We start from the raw sequence: 16,323 nt of genomic DNA, 5'->3' as shown, positions 1-16,323 counted from the left end.
CCTGTATAGGGAAGTTTTTAAATGTTTAATGTAATATTATGTTTTTATATATGTTGGAAGCCACCCAGAGTAGCAACCCAATGAGTTGGGTGGGAAATAAATAGTCAAATTCTTCTTCTTATTATTGAATAGGATGTCACTATTTTCATCAGAGAAATGTGGAAGGGATTGAGTCACTGAGTGCTTGAAAGAATGTTAATAGAAGTACAAATGGCAATTGAGCAAGAGTAAGTAGAAAATAATTTGAACACCAAAACTTGCCCTAGTCAAAGTTTATATGGGAGACTGGAAATCACATAATTTTATCTTATTCTTTTATAAATGCACTTCGTTTATGAATAACTGAGTAACTAATACCAACATTATGTTTTGCTGCGAAGACCTTTCTGAATACGGGGGAAGCAATCAATTAATAATGATACATGACATGAAATAATAGTTTTGCCTAGTGAAATTTGTAGGTTCATTTTGTTGTATTTTAGCAGCCAGTCCTTATGCAAGTTCAGGACATTCTCCATTACCTCTTGGTGGAGCAAATTCCACAGTTTAACTATTCAGTGTGTGCATAAGTAGGTTCTTTTGTCTTGAATTTTTCCACATTTAGCTTCATAGGATTTTCCCATGTTCAAGAATTATGAGAGAGGAGAAAAAAATTATCTATCCACTTTCACCACACCATACATAGTCTGGTGCACCTATATAATGTCACCCCCTGCTCACCTTTCTCTGAACTAAAAAATCCCAAATGTTGTAACCTTTTCTCATAGGCGAGTTGATCTGATCACTTTCCCCCTGCTTCTTCTGAACCATTTCAAGATGTGCAATATATCTTTTTAGATACGGCGAGCAAAACTGTACACAATATTCCATAATTGGTTTAATAGCATTATGATTTGGGTTGTTTTGTTTTTAGTTCTTTAAGGCTTAAGTGAGGATTCCTAGCATGGAATTTGCCATCTGCAAAGCTTCTATACGCTAGGTCAGCATTTTCAATGAGCTGTCATTACTGTCCCAGTATCTCATTTGTGGTCAATCACCCCCAGTTTAAAAACCATAGATTTGTAAGTGAAATTAAGGCTTTTTTGCCCAAAGGTACATCACTTCACACATTGGATTGCACATTGGATTTGTCATTTTGCTGCTCATATATCCCATTGTGAAATATCTGTTTGGAGCCTCTTCACAATCTATTTCTGTTTTAAACACCCTGAAAAATTTGGTGGCATCAGCAAACTTGCCTGCTTCATTGTTGGTTTTTTGCCGCCACCCCTTCTCCTTCTCTTACTCAATTTTCTCTTTGCAGAATTGAATCACTAAATCTTAAGGATTCCTAATGTCCAAGTGAGAGTTTAGACGTGGCTTGTATGCGCAGATGTTTCTCATACAGTCTATCAAATCTTTCAAATTAATACAGTCAATTGATTAATACAGTTTATTAATACAATTCTAAAACTACTCATTCAAAACAAAGTATATTTCAGTCAAATATTGATATTTAACAAATGTATAAAATCATATTAAGTACTATTTACTTACAGTGGGTTGTTAATCAAGGCTTCAGAGGGGTGTTTATTGAATAAAACATTGGGGAAGACGTAGCGGATATGAGATGCAATCCCACCAATGACAGGGTCACCTGGCTCATACCACTCATGTGGAATAGGTACAGGGTTGGCTGTGGTAAAATGAGCACTATGCACTTGACACACCATGTTGGGGAAGAGCAGGAGAAGCAGCAGCAGCAAGGTTCTACACATGGACTCTTCTTTGCCTCTCTACAATATCATCATTATCATCAGCAGCAGCCTGATTTGAACAGCATGGATTTGGAGGCAGCAGATTCTGCCAGTTCAGTGCTTAAAGGGACATGCATGCATCTTATCATTAAACCCTGTCACAAAGACCGGCCTTGAATGGTAAATAAGATGAAGTGATTTGAAATTTTGCCTATACAATCACAGAGCCTTCTCTCTTCTGCATTATTCTAACTGTCTATGAAACCTTTCAGGCTTGCTTGCTGATTCTCCCCCACCCAACATTTTGCCTTCTGGAGCATTGGCAAGGTGACTTAATTATTGTAATTTTAATAATTACAGGGGAGACAATCACTTGCAATTTTTTATGGACTCCATGGCGCATCATCTTTGGCAGAACTGTCAAGTAAATATATTTATCACCTCATGGAATTATAGCTTAGGAAGAACATGACTTTGCTTGTTTTTTGTTGTTGTTTTTTTGTATGCAACCATGTAATTGAGAAGCGAGAAAATGGAGGGGTGGTAGATTCTGCTTCTTGTGCCTTCGTGGGTACCTTGTCATCAAGGTGTTGATGGAAGCAACATGATAACTTTCTATTTGTGTGAGCAGCAAGTTCTCACCAAGAACAATGGCTTCTGGGTACCTAGGTCAATTGTATGAATGTAATGGGGGAGGGGAACTGGATAATTTTGGGGAGGGGATGTCTTTGCCATTTCACACCGGGTTCCCTTTGATCCTTCGTTTGACCCATCACCCAGCCTATCACTTCATGGGAAATTAGCTTATATTAATCAGCTGCTGATTCAGGGGATTAGAGATGTCTAGTACATAGTTTGGCATCCCAAACCCTAATTAAATTCTGACACTTGCTGGGTCCAGAATTTATAGTGGCCTGGCAAACAACAAGCTCTATATAGCTTCATAAAAATAAATAATAAGTTTCTGTTTCCATCTCAAAGTTTCAGTTTCTTCAGTTGAACTTTTGATCTGCTTTTCAACTGTTTTTCACATTTGGTCAGAACAGCTTCTTTAAAGAAGAGGCAACCATTGTGCAACCCAGAAATAAAAGATTTTTTATTACATAAATAAGATGTTCACCATTTAATCCTAAATTGCTGAAATAGTTTCATTTGGCCACATTTTCTAATTGATTTACATATGATGATATTTTGATGTAGAATACAAAGAACATGTATGAACCGAGAAAGTCTTCTGTTTATAACTTTCTTTGTATTAGATGCTACTTGTGGAGGATTGAATGACATGGCCTTTGATGATGTTAATTCAAAGTCAATTTAGATTTTAGGGAAGTTGCCTGTCAGTGTGAAGCCCAGATATATCATTCAGAACTACAATAGCTTCAGGCATAGAATTCCTGGATTCTGGATCCTAGATCCTGGGTCCAGCACATCCTTATGCCCACACAGCTGCAGCAGTTGCTCTAGTCATTGGTTGGATAGGTACAGGTAAACTCTGCATCGATCACTATCTTCTTGGGAGCAGAGCTGGTCCAGAACACTTTGGTGCCTGAGGTAAGCCACAAAATGGCACCTCCATCCTCTCCTGGGAAGAAGGAATGAGTGAATGTCTCCATCAGGAACAAGTGGGGAATAAAAATCAACATTGGGATCTGCTGCCCCTGTGGATCTTGCCACCAGCGATGGTTGCCTCACCTTTCCTCATGGGAGGGCCAGCCCTGCTTGGGAATCATACAACACACTGTTATCCTCAATCCCTTTATCTTCCCCTTGTAGTGTAGGAACTTTTTACTTTGAGTTTGAATGCATGAGGATATTACTTTAATTGCACCCATGGTTCTATATATTTTGAACTATGCTAATCAATCTATTGTTAAAAGATCATTTATTCTTTTGTAATAAACCAGCTCCATGGGGAACAGTCCAGTTTGTGAGAGCTCTTTACTGGGCATAAGATAATTTGGGCCTATTCTCAGAGCTGTGTCCAGTTGACTCCCGCAAAATAGCTCACAAGGCAGTGTGCTTTAGTGTCAGTGAAGCTCAGATGCTGACAGGAGGAGAAGGAGCAGGCACAGGGAGAGGACAGTTAACAGCAGAAAGCAGAGAGGAGGGGGAGAGCAGCTGTAATCTGAGCTCTGACCAAAGGGACAGACAGATGTGTGAGAAGTCCGATAGTGGGCAAGATGTTGGAATGCAGGAAACCCTCTCTGCCAAATCTCGTAGGATTTCAAAAGTGGCAGAGACACTCGAAAGATACCGGAAGAGAAGGCGGGGGCTTCCGTGCTGGGGAAGGGGGAGGAGCTCAGTCCAGGCAACATCATCTTCTGGGGAGGACAATGAGTAGAGGAGCTCCGTCCTAGTTTGTTATTGTAGCAATAAATCTGAAATAATTAACAGCCAGAGTCGTCTCGCGTTTGTGGGAGAGACCAAGCCGTAATATTTAGGGGTGAGTTAGTTTGTAGACACAAATGGGGATTCCAATATACACTTGTCTGACCTCATGTTCCTAAACTGATACCAAGAACATAAGTGAAACTACAAACACATCTGCCATTTACATATTTCTCTCTATCAGTTGCTCTCTATTGTTGAATTAAGGCCTCACTAATATAACATAGCTTCTTTATTTAGTTTCTTAAATAATATACCACTTAGTAAAAAACAACTCTAATACTTAACTCTTTATTCATATTAGCTGTCTAATCAGAATAGCTATAGAATAATGTTGATGTTTCTCTTTCAATTTCAGAGTTTCATTGTCTTCAGTTGAAGTTCAGAAGGTAATGTGAACATTTGCCTCATTTGGTCTGAATGGCCTCTTAAAATAACATGCAACAATTTTGCAGCCCAGAAACAGAGCACAAGATAGATGAAATAGTTTCATTTGGTCACATTGTCCTCATTCATTCACATTTTTGACATTTCAGTGTTGAAAATTAAGAACAATCATGGAACTACAATTTTTTATATTATTTATATTTTTCTTTGCATTAGATGTTCTCTGGTGTTCAATTCAGGCCTCACAAGAATAATGTAGCATTTGGGGGAAAAGATGCAAGCCAGTAATCCAGCACTAGAAGCCAAGATGGAGAAGATCTCCACAGCCACCATGTATTTTCCTCTGGTGCTCAGGTAGGTTGGAATAAAGGAGATCCAAACACTGCAGAAGACCAGCATGCTGAAGGTGATGAACTTGGCTTCATTGAAACTGTCAGGTAACTTTCTGGCTAGGAAAGCCACAGTGAAGCTGACAGTGGCCAGGAAGCCCATGTAGCTTAAAACACAGTAGAACATGTGGACGGACCCTTCATTACATAACAATATAATTTCTTCACTCATTGATTTCATGTCCAAATCTGGGAATGGGGGAAAGGTTGCCAGCCAAAGGCCACAGAGCCCTACTTGAACAATGGAGCCAGAGAGGACAATGGAATAAGCCAGTTTTTTGCCTACCCATTTCCTGATTGTGGATCCTGGCTTGGTAGCCATGAATGCCAAAACCACTGATATAGTTTTGGCCAAGATGCTAGAGAGGGCCACAGAGAAGACGATGCCAAAACCTGTTTGTCGGAGTGGGCAGATTGCCTGCTTAGGTGTTCCAATGAACATCAAGGAGCAGAGGAAACACAAGAGGAGGGACACAAGGAGAATGTAAGTGAGGCTTCTGTTGTTGGCTTTGACGATGGCAGTGTCCCGGTGTTTAATGAAGATGCCAAACACTAGAGCTGTGATCAGAGAGAACAATAGTGCAGAGGAAGTTGAAATGATGGCTAAAGTTTCATCAAAGCCCAGAAAGTTTGGTATCTTAGGAATGCAATTATCCTGGTCTTGGTTTGGATACTTATTTGCTGGGCAACTGATACATGTTTCCATCTCTGAAAAGACAAAATGAAATTACAAAGACAATTCTTAAGAATTTTAGTCATCAGGAGTCCACCTAGCTAATGCTCTTTACCAGGGTAGCTTTCAATCTTCTAACTCAAAGACTTTCGTCTGAGATATTTCAAAAATAGATCTCATGCATCAAATATGGAATTTCTACATAGAAGATATCTCTATCTTTTAGTGACCCTCCTCCTCTTTCTTAGAATGCTCTATAGTGAAAAGAGAGCAACATTACAGCTGAAATCTTGTGAGCCAAGAGAGGTCCACTGAATGAGACACCTACTCTCTCCCCAAACTGCCTTCTTCTTCGTGGAGTGACCATCACTTCTATTCCATCAGAATTTAGTAGAATTTGGATGTAAAATGTATTACGTTCCTTTCTGAAAAAATATTTTCTTCAGGATTTTTTTAAAGATTATATTGTAAACAATGAGAACAATACAGAAATAAATTATTTAACCCCCACACCACAACAAATTTTAAGGATCCCAGAGTTGGCTAAATAAATTGTGCAGTTTGGTCTATCTTAAGATGACATTTCTCACCCTTTTCACTTGAGTACATCCCGCTGGGACATGGTTCACAATCATAGCAGCAAAATTTACTTCTCTCCTTCTTTTTCTTCCCGTAACCAGGACGGCATTTGTCATTACATACTGACAGGGGTGGCACCTATCCAAATATATAGGAATAATTTTGTTTTTAAAGGTTTTATGGGATTTAATCTAACATCAGGGCATCTATCAGCAATAGGAGGACCAATAACGTGAAAACTATGATCCATATGGGCACGTGGAACATAAAATGGGATAAAAAGCAGCCGTTAAGCCTTATTAGATTTGAGTATAACTTAGAGGTTCTGCTTCTACTTGCAGAATTGTTTCATGAATGTTCTACCAGGAGCATCTTGTGTAGTTCCATGGTTTTTGGGCTGTGGTTCCCCATGAGGTTTCAGGTTCTTTCATCTTTGTGATTCAACATTTATATGAAACAGTTAGGGGCTATCTTCAAGGAATCTGGAGCACAGTGTTCATATGTGTACTGATGATGAACACCGGTATCTTAGAATTCCCTTGGAATGAGGAGAAACAGTGAAGGTGCTGCACTGCTGTCTGAAGGTTGTGTTGGACAGGATGGTGGCTGAATCCTTATAACTCCAAAGTGCTTTGGGTGAGTGGATGCTGTCTCTCAAAAGGATTGGCATGCCTTCTGGGAGGGATTGGACTCACTGTGAAGGAAGAAATTTGTAGTCTGAAACTACCTTGAGATTCCAACTCATCACTAGGGTCTCAAGTGGCTTCTGTGGCTGGTCTGCTTATGCCCCTTTTAGGTTGATGCACTAGGTACATCTATGCCTAGATGTATACCTGCTGCACATAGCATCATGCAAACTCCAGAAGATTATAATGTTCATTTTAAGCCCAAGCAATGCTGTAACAAGCTTAGCATTATATCAGATTCCACTAACTGGATCTTCCTCTGGGATTTCACATAAAAGAATGGCTGACAACAGTATCTGATACCCATTGGTCCTTAATGTGAGATGTCTTCTGTGCATGTTGCTCTTTTTCGTATTGTGGATCATATGTTTATTTAGTGCTAGACCTTACAGTATTACTTAAAGGACATTGCCTACTCCTTGGTGGATTACAAATAAACAATATATAGAACGGCAATTTTCATATCATATACAATATAATATCACATACAAAGCAAATTGTGATTAACATCAGCTGGGCAACAAGTAGGATCTCTTAAACTAACATGCTAGCATGTTCCCACAAGTAAAGCCAATTGTTCAAACATAGATTCTCTCCATCAAAATACTATCCATCTATATATGAATTTCTTCTCCATAAACCTTACTTTCCTCTCCAAGGAAACATCACATTTAATTAACTGCTAAGTGAAAAAAGCCTCCTTGTTTTCATTGCATCCCATTTTATTTGAAATGTTGGCATTTGAGAAATTAATTTCCTCACCTGAGTAAAGTCCCTGTGCCATTTAATTTGTCCATCATTAATGGTGAGCTCTTTGCCTGGAGGGGCCTGAGGATCCAGCCTTCCCACTTTGACCCTGATGTAGGATCTATTTGGGAAAGTGATCAAATTTGTAATATCAAAACCAGCTGCTAATTCTCCACGGTCATTTAATGTAATTTCATCACCAACAGAGTTGTTGAATGAGATCTTCTGTAGGAATGAGTGAAGCTAGGTGGAAAGAGAATCAAAAGGTCTATAAAGTATTATAACATTCTGATTAAGATTGCTGAATAGCTTTCCTAGATGCATTCAAGATCTTTATAATTAGGGGTTCTAAAGTTTTAATTCAAAGTATAGTTTATGAAAGTGTACAATTGGCAGAACCATTCTTGTTTTCTGCAAATGCAGGAATTTATACCATACACGACACAGTCAGATTGATAATTTTTGAAAACATTTGAAAGAAAGGTTACATATTGTCACAGTAAAAGACTTCTTTTATGCCCTTTTTCCATCTCACTTTTTATGTATTATGTTATTATATGTTCTTGGATAATTGGGACCAATCAGTCACATATTGAAATATGTGCAATTGTTTCTCCATGCAGATACTCTAACTCTAAGAGGAACGTGTTCTAGGAGAGGGGAGATGAAAACTGAGGGTTGTTTTTTAAGTTAACATTATGACAAACCCCCTCTTTAATTTATGTTCTGCTATAAGAAGCATAGCCTGCAATGCAGTAGAAATCTTCATTGTTTGTTTCTTTAACAGGATACCTTTTATTGTTTTATTTATAACTAAATGCCAACTCACATAAAATATCAAGGCAGGGCACAATAGTGAACACTTTGTAAACCAAACTTTTTGTAACCACAAACATTACCTTCCAAGGCTCTATGTTCTGAGGAGATTGTCTGCCTGCAGCCTCCATTCTTCTGTGTTTGGATCCGGCCAAGTGCCTATGTAAGGCATGTGCCAAAGCAGAGACAGCATTATAGATACTGTAGCTGTGGCTGGTCATGCTCATTTCAAAAAATGGCGCAGGAAGGCTCTCCAACATTTCCTCTCCAGTACAAGGCTTAGCTATCTTTGTTGACTTTGTAGTGTGTGCAAGTGAACAATCAAATGTTTGTTCCCAGAAACCTGAGATAAAATCATCTCCCTCTTCCCAGGAAGGATTTACATGTTGCAGAAAATCTCGGAAGTCATGAACTTCCTTGGAATGAATTGCAAAAGAGATAGCACCATGCAACATTTGTATATTAACATCAATAACTTTCTGAAGTTCATATAAAATGAAGTCAATCTGAGCTGTGGTAATCCATACTTTTCCTTCACGTAAGTTCTTTTTGGACTGAGAAAATATGAACTCAGATAACTTCATCAGCTTTAGAGCAGTTGACAACCATGTAATAGATGCACTTTCTCCATATACAACAACTGCATTTGCTTTGCTTGTTATGAAAGCTGGGGACAAAATCCTTGTCTCTCTCAGCATATCAGTTATCTTACCAGTGACATGCACATGGTATTCAGCTCTTTCTGTGAATGCTGAACAGATCCCATTTTTGAAAAACATTGGTTCAATGGTATTCAAGAAACGTTCTCCAGCTTCATTAGCTGGAGTGATGAGCCCAACCCATTTCCATCCAAAATGCAGAAGCAACTGGATAATTCCTTGATACTGAAGAGCTTCATTAGGAGCCATGTGGTAAAAAGAAGGAAATTTAATTTGATCATTTGTGGCTGCTTCAAATGAACCATATGAAATCTGAAAAAGAAAAAAGACAACCATAAGGAATTGATGGAAGTATTCATAACAAACCTATTTATCCCACACATCTCAAATTTACTGTTGTTGGGTTGTTGTTGTTTTTTTGGGGGGGAACCCACTTCCTCTTACTTAAAAAATACACAAGCAATCTTGCTCAATTTCCTATTTCATATGGAGAGCATTTCTAGTTAACATGTCCTGATCTTATATGATCCACTGATAATTTTTCCCCAGGACCTTATATGATTCCATCTGGATATCCCATTTACCAACCTGGCACCTTTGAATTAATCTTCCCTTATATGCATTAATCACACATCCCTAGTAACCTACCCCCTCTCATGCACATTGTTAGAAACCCCCATACTATAACAACAACAAACCCAAACATTTAAGTCCCTTTCAGTTGTCCTTGTTATGCCACTCCAAATTTATGAATCAATAGACTCCTACTGCAAAGAGAGCTGAAGAGTGAATTATAGTGTGAAATCTCAATTTTCTCTTACCCAGAATATTCCTACCTGTGGAATTTTGTAAAGACCCAAGATGTCTGCCATGCACAAGGTGACCTCAGAGCTCAGTCCCCCAATGACTCCTATTACATTTTCCTGGGAGCCACATTTGTAGTTGGGGACAAAGCTATGTGAGTTAAACAGCAGATCCAGAGTGGTGCGGTAGGTCATCTTAGATTGATAGTAGCTGTCATAGATGTGGAACCCAAGAGTGACATTGGGCAAGACTTTGGGATTCTCATTGATCTCATCAATCGCAAACACCAGGGCAAGGATGTGCTGGTAGAACTTTGATAACACGCTGTGAATAAAGTGGCATTATTATGTGGGGAAAGTAAATAGTGCACAAAATCTACATCTGAGAGAGAGAACTTTCAGAGGAAAGATGGGTCTTGTTTTGTTCCTTGTTTTGTGCCGTTAGAATATTTGAATTGCTCTTTAGCCCAAATATTTTTTATTTTATTTCTCAAAGACATAGATTGTGAATAGATCTATACAGAATGGGTCAGGAATTTTCTTGACTTTCACTTCATCTAGAAATAACTGCTGTGTCATATGACTATGCTACAGTTTTTGAAATTACTGCTATATCCCTTTGGCTGTAGCTTTCTCTGGAAATGCAAACTTGCATTAAATGATAATAAAGCTGATGGCAGTTGCCATTTTCAATGCAAATCATCAGGTTTTCAAGAGAATAAAGATACAGCAATGGAGAGTTTCACATGTATTTCTATCAAGTATCCCTACTTGTATGCTAGCAATGATAGCGAGTGTACTCTCTACTTCTTCTTCCCCTCAGAATGTGGGATGTTCGCATCCAAAATGCATATGTAAAAGGTTAATTTCAAGAGTTGTAGAACTCTGTGAGGTCATACAAGTTGTGGAAGTTATGACAGTTGACAGTTATGGCAGTTAACTGTACCGTCTTAACAGTTGGACCAGCATTTACGAACTGTTGTGCTGCTCTCTGCCTCAGAGATGACCAGAACTGTACACAACATTCCATAATTAGTATAATAACATTATGATGTGTACAGTATCCCTTTTTAGATGAGGTGACCGGAACACAGTATTCCAAGTGTAGTCACACCATAGATTTTGGCTTTTTCTGAAACTTTTCCAGATGTACAATATATCTTTTTAGATGAGGTGACCAGGACTGTACACACTATTCCATAATTAGTATGATAGCATTATGATTTGGGTGGTTTTGTTTTCAGTCCCTTAAGGCTTACGTGAGGATTCCTAGCATGGAATTTGTCATTTATACAGTTTCTATACACTGAGTCATTATTTTCAATGAGCTATCCATTACTGTCCCAGTATCTCATTTGTGGGCAAACACCCCCAGTTTAAACACCACAGACTGATAAGAGAAAGAAGGATTATTATTATTTTTGCCCAAACATACATCACTTTACAGATTGAATTACATTCATCATTTAACTGTCTATACATCGAGCTTAGCAAAATATGTTTGGAGTTCTTCACAATTCATTTTTGTTTTAGGCACTCTGAAAATTTTTTGTTGCAACAGCAAATTTGACTGTTTCATTTCTTAGGTTTTTATGTTGCCCTGTTCTATTCTTACTCAATTTTCTCTTTGCAAAATTGGATCACCAAATCTTAAGGATTCCTAATGTCTAACTGACAGTGCAGACATGACTTGTATGCACAGATATTTCTTATATCATCCATCAAATCAATACAGTTCTAAAACTATTCATTCAAAACAAAGTATATTTCAGTCAAATATAAAAATGTAAAGAATGAAAAAAATAATATTAAGGACTATTTACTTACATTGGTCTGTCAATCAAGACTTCACAGGGGTGTTTATTGAATAAAACAGTGGGGAAGAGATAGCGGATATGAGATGCTATGCCACCAATGACAGGGTCACCTGGCTCATACCACTCATGTGGAATAGGTACAGGATTAGTTGTGGTAAAATTAGCACTATGCACTTGGCACACCATGTTGGGGGAGAGCAGGAGAAGCAGCAGCAGCAAGGTTCTACACATGGACTCTTCTTTGCCTCTCTACAATATCATCATCATTATCATTATCATCATCATCAGCCTGATTTGAACAGCATGGATTTGGAGGCAGCTGATTCTGCCAATTCAGTACTTAAAGGGACATGCATGCATCTTATCATTAAACTCTGTCGCAAATACCTGCCTTGAACGGTATATAAGATGATGTGATTTGATATATGACCTGTACAATCGCAGAGCCTGGCCTCTCTCTCCTGCATTATTCTAACTGTCTATGGAACACTGGGAGACTATAAACATTTCAGACTTGTTTGCTGATTCTCCCCTACCTGACATTTTGCCTTCTGGAGCATTGGCAAGGTGACTTAATTATTGTAATTTTAATAATTGCAGGGGAAACAATCACTTGCAATTTTTTACGGACTCCATGGCGCATCATCTTTGGCAGAACTGTCAAGTAAACATTTGTTGCCTCAGGCAATTCTCAGTTAGGAAAAGTAAGATTTTACTAGTTTGCTAGGTAAATCACTGAGATCAGATGCCAGCCTCGCAAACTGGCGCAGGGCTGGCAGTGAGGTGTGAAGAGCCAAAGTCGAAGTTCCTCCTAAAAAATGCACCTGGGTCCATCGTTCATTAATTGAACCCTTGACCCTTCTGTGAATCCTCACCAACCCAAAAATATGTATGGTAAAATGAACTTCAAGGAAAAAGCAGTCACTATACAATCCAAATCCTGCCAACCTAGCAGTTCAAAAGCATGTCAAAGTGCAAGTAGATAAATAGGTACCGCTCTGGTGGGAAGGTAAACGGCGTTTCCGTACGCTGCTCTGGTTTGCCAGAAGTCACTATACAATCCAAAACAGAAAAGCAAAACAGATGAAGAAGGGCTGATATCCAACTGCATCCATTTATAAATGGGACAAACTTCTACGAGTGGAGAAGAAAGAGAAAAAAAGCTATTACACAGTGGTACCACATATGGTTCATGTGCAGAGGGTCTGACATTCAGTACCTAACATCTCCACGTATTGCTGGAAGAGACCCCAGTCTGAAACCTTATAAAGCTGCTGTCCATCATTGTAGACAATATGGAACTAAATGCAGTAGTGAATTGGTTCAGTATAATCTAGCTTCTAATGTTCCTATGTTCCCTTCCTTCTCCTCCCTCTGCAGCTTCCCATAGGAGTGTACCCATGGTGTGCAGGAGAAGCAGAGGAAGGAGAAATGAGGGGTGAGGGGAGAAAGACTTTCTGCTGGCTATCAGGCAATGGCTTTTCCCATCTGCCTTGCCCCACCCTTCAGCCCTAGGAGCCTTTCACAGACCATGACTTTAGGAACAGCAGAAGCAGGCTTTCAGTCATTTGATGTTGCATAGTGTCAGCGCTGCCCAAGGTCCCAGCTCACACAAGACCAACGCTGCTTCTTTCTCTAGTATAAAAGTCTTTATTGAAGTTCAGTTTCACTTCCACACGCGCAGCGTGCAACGCTACGTCTGTACCTTAGACCGTCGAAGCTCCATCTGAATCTCCTCCCCCTTGACACCAGTTTAAGATTCTAGCCTTACTCCACCTCTTCCTCTGTTCCTTCCTTCTCTGGGTCCGCCTGCTAGTCGGAGTCTCAGCCTTCCTAGACTCCTCTGACGCTGAGTCCCCTGACTCTTCCCCCTCCCTCCTTCGGGCTTTTGGACCTGGCTCCCAATCCGGGTTTTCTGCTGCTCCTCCACATTTGAACTTGGCGCGCGCGCGCAGCCTCCCACTTTCCTTCTGACCGTTACACTTGTGTCACTGCTCCCTCCTTCGGGGAGGCTAGCTGGACCCGGCCTTCCCTCCGTTTCCCCACTTTCCGATGGGGGCGTGGTTATCCCTGACTCATCTTCTCTCCCCGCTGGAGGAGAGGCTGGTCCTGACTCATGTGACTCTTCCCCCCCACTGTGCTCTGGTGGGGGAACTGGTCCTGATCCTCCGCTGCTCCCTTGGGAGTCCCCGCTGGTCCCTTGTTTCTGGTGCGTCCCCCCTGGGACCCCCCTTGCCCTTACCATAGGCTCCCCCTTCTGGGAATCTTCTGATTCGCTGGAGAAGCTCATGGAATCTCTCGGGTCACTGTCATATTCCCCTACGCTCCCCTCTGATTCCTCTCCTCCGCTCTCTATTTGCTCTCTCCTCTGTGCTTCTGCTCCTGAGCCTCTGACACATAGCATCAGTCATTTGATGTTGCATAGGTTTGGAAAAAATCTCAGGTTCTGAAATCTGCATTTAGTGATGTTTCCACTGCTAATATATTTCATTATCACCATTACTGCAACTCAGCATTTTCAGTCATAAACCAAAACTGTGGGGAACAGTCCAGTTTGTGAGAGGTCATTTCTGGGCATAAGGTAATTTGGGCCTATTCTCTGAGCTGTGCCCAGTTGACTCCAGCAAAAGCTCTCACAAGGGAGTGTGTTTTAGGAGTTAGGTAGGTTGTGGACACACATGGGGATTCCAATTTACATTTGTAATACCACATGTTCCTAGATTGATACCAAGAACAGATATTAAACACATCTCTCATTTACATATTTCTCTCTGTCAGTTACTCTCTATTGTTGGATTCAGGCCTCACAAATATAACATAGCTTTTTTATTTAGATTCTTAAATAATTCATATAGAACTTAGTCAAAAAAACTCCACCAACTCTAATACTAATACTCTTTACTCTTCATTCATATTAGCTGTTTAATCAGAATAGCTATAGAGTAATGTTGATGTTCTCTTTCAGAATTTTACTGATTTTTACTGAAGCTCAGAAGCTGAGGTGAACATTTGCCTCATTTGATCAGATTGGCCTCTTACAATAACATGCAACAAACAGAGCACAAAAAAGCTGAAATATTTTTATTTGGTCACATTGTCCTCATCCATTAACATTTTTGACGTTTCAGTGTTGAAAACTAAGAACAATCATGGAAGCATAAATTCTTATATTATTTATATCTTTTTTGTATTAAATGCTCTCTGGTGTTCAACTCAGGCCTCACTACAATAATGTAGCATTTCGGGAAAAAGATGCAAGCCAGTAATCCAGCACTAGAAGCCAAGATAGAGAAGATCTCCACAGCCACCATGTATTTTCCTCTGGTGCTCAGGTAGGTTGGAATGAAGGAGAGCCAAACACTGCAAAAGACCAGCATGCTGAAGGTGATGAACTTGGCTTCGTTGAAACTGTCTGGCAACTTCCTAGCTAGGAAAGCCACAGTGAAGCTGACAGTGGCCAGGAAGCCCATGTAGCCCAAAACACAGAAGAACATGAAGGCTGACCCTTCATTACATAAGAATATAATTTCTTCACTCATTGACTGCATGTCCAAATCTGGAAAAGGGGGGAAAGTTGCCAGCCAAAGACTACAAAGCCCTACTTGAACGATGGAGCCTGAGAGGATGATGGAATAAGCCAGTTTTTTGCCTACCCACTTCCTGATTGTGGATCCTGGCTTGGTAGCCATGAATGCCAAAACGACTGATATAGTTTTGGCCAAGATGCTGGAGAGGGCCACAGAGAAGACGATGCCAAAACTTGTTTGTCGGAGAAGGCAGGTTGCCTGCTTAGGTGTTCCAATGAACATCAAGGAGCAGAGGAAACACAAGAGAAGGGACACAAGGAGAATGTAAGTGAGGCTTCTGTTGTTGGCTTTGACGATGGCAGTGTCCCGGTGTTTAATGAAGATGCCCAGCACTTGAGCTGTGATGAGAGAGAACAGTAGTGCTGAGGAAGTTGAAATGATGGCTAAAGTTTCATCAAAGCCCAGAAAGTTTGGTATTTTAGGAATGCAATTATCCTGGTCTTGGTTTGGATACTTATTTGCTGGGCAACTGATACATGTTTCCATCTCTGAAAAGACAAAATGAAATTACAAAGACAATTCTTAAGAATTTTAGTCATCAGGAGTTCAACTAGTTAATGTTCTTTAGCAGGGTAGCTTTCAAAACTTCTAGCTCAAAGACTTTTGTCTGAGATATTTCAAAAATAAATCTCATGAGTCAAATCTGGAATTTCTACATAGAGGACATCTCTATGTTTTAGTGGTCCTCCTCCTCTTTCTTAGAATCACAAGCTGTTCTGTAGTGAAATGAGAGCAATATTACAGCTAAAATCTTCTGAGCCATGAGAGGTACAATGAATGAGACATTCATTCTCTCCCCAAACTGCCTTCTTCTTCGTGGAGTGACCATCACTTTGATTCCATCATAATTTAGTAGAATTTGGATGTAAAATGTATTACCTACCTTTCTAAATATTTTTTTCTTCAGGTTGTTTTAAAGATTATATTGCAAACAATAAGAACAATTTAAAAATCCATTATTTAACCCTCCCCACACCAGAATTTTAACGACAACAACATTTTAAGGACCTCAGAGTTGACTAAACAAATTGTGCATTTTGGTCTATCTTAACA

At 39.7% G+C, this 16,323-nt stretch overlaps 2 protein-coding genes across 6 annotated transcripts; both read right to left on the bottom strand.

Moving 5' to 3' along the window:
- Nucleotides 1-3,568: 3,568 nt before the first annotated feature.
- On the bottom strand, nt 3,569-10,869 carry LOC128399292 (vomeronasal type-2 receptor 26-like). 5 transcript variants are annotated; one of them, XM_053360580.1, is made up of 5 exons: nt 10,638-10,846; nt 9,900-10,191; nt 8,488-9,375; nt 7,604-7,709; nt 5,620-6,293 (listed from the first exon to the last, which is right to left on the bottom strand). In XM_053360580.1, the coding sequence occupies exons 2-4, from the start codon at nt 10,059-10,061 to the stop codon at nt 7,641-7,643; spliced, it is 1,119 nt and encodes a 372-aa protein (XP_053216555.1). In that variant the 5' UTR covers nt 10,062-10,191; nt 10,638-10,846; the 3' UTR covers nt 5,620-6,293; nt 7,604-7,640. The 5 variants fall into 5 exon arrangements, 4 of the variants coding, with proteins under 4 accessions (XP_053216557.1, XP_053216559.1, XP_053216555.1 ...); XM_053360582.1 differs by adding an exon at nt 3,569-5,611 and having other exon boundaries at nt 6,167-9,375; nt 10,638-10,867; XR_008327202.1 differs by having other exon boundaries at nt 7,604-9,375.
- A 3,979-nt stretch (nt 10,870-14,848) lies between these two features.
- Nucleotides 14,849-16,050, bottom strand: LOC128399295 (vomeronasal type-2 receptor 26-like). Its single transcript, XM_053360588.1, has one exon. The coding sequence runs from the start codon at nt 15,754-15,756 to the stop codon at nt 14,854-14,856; it is 903 nt and encodes a 300-aa protein (XP_053216563.1). The 5' UTR covers nt 15,757-16,050; the 3' UTR covers nt 14,849-14,853.
- Between the last annotated feature and the right edge of the window lie 273 nt (nt 16,051-16,323).

This window comes from Podarcis raffonei, chromosome 13 (assembly GCF_027172205.1).
Source record: "Podarcis raffonei isolate rPodRaf1 chromosome 13, rPodRaf1.pri, whole genome shotgun sequence".
Lineage (NCBI taxonomy): Eukaryota > Metazoa > Chordata > Lepidosauria > Squamata > Lacertidae > Podarcis > Podarcis raffonei.
This window is presented reverse-complemented; position numbering and strand designations above follow the sequence as displayed.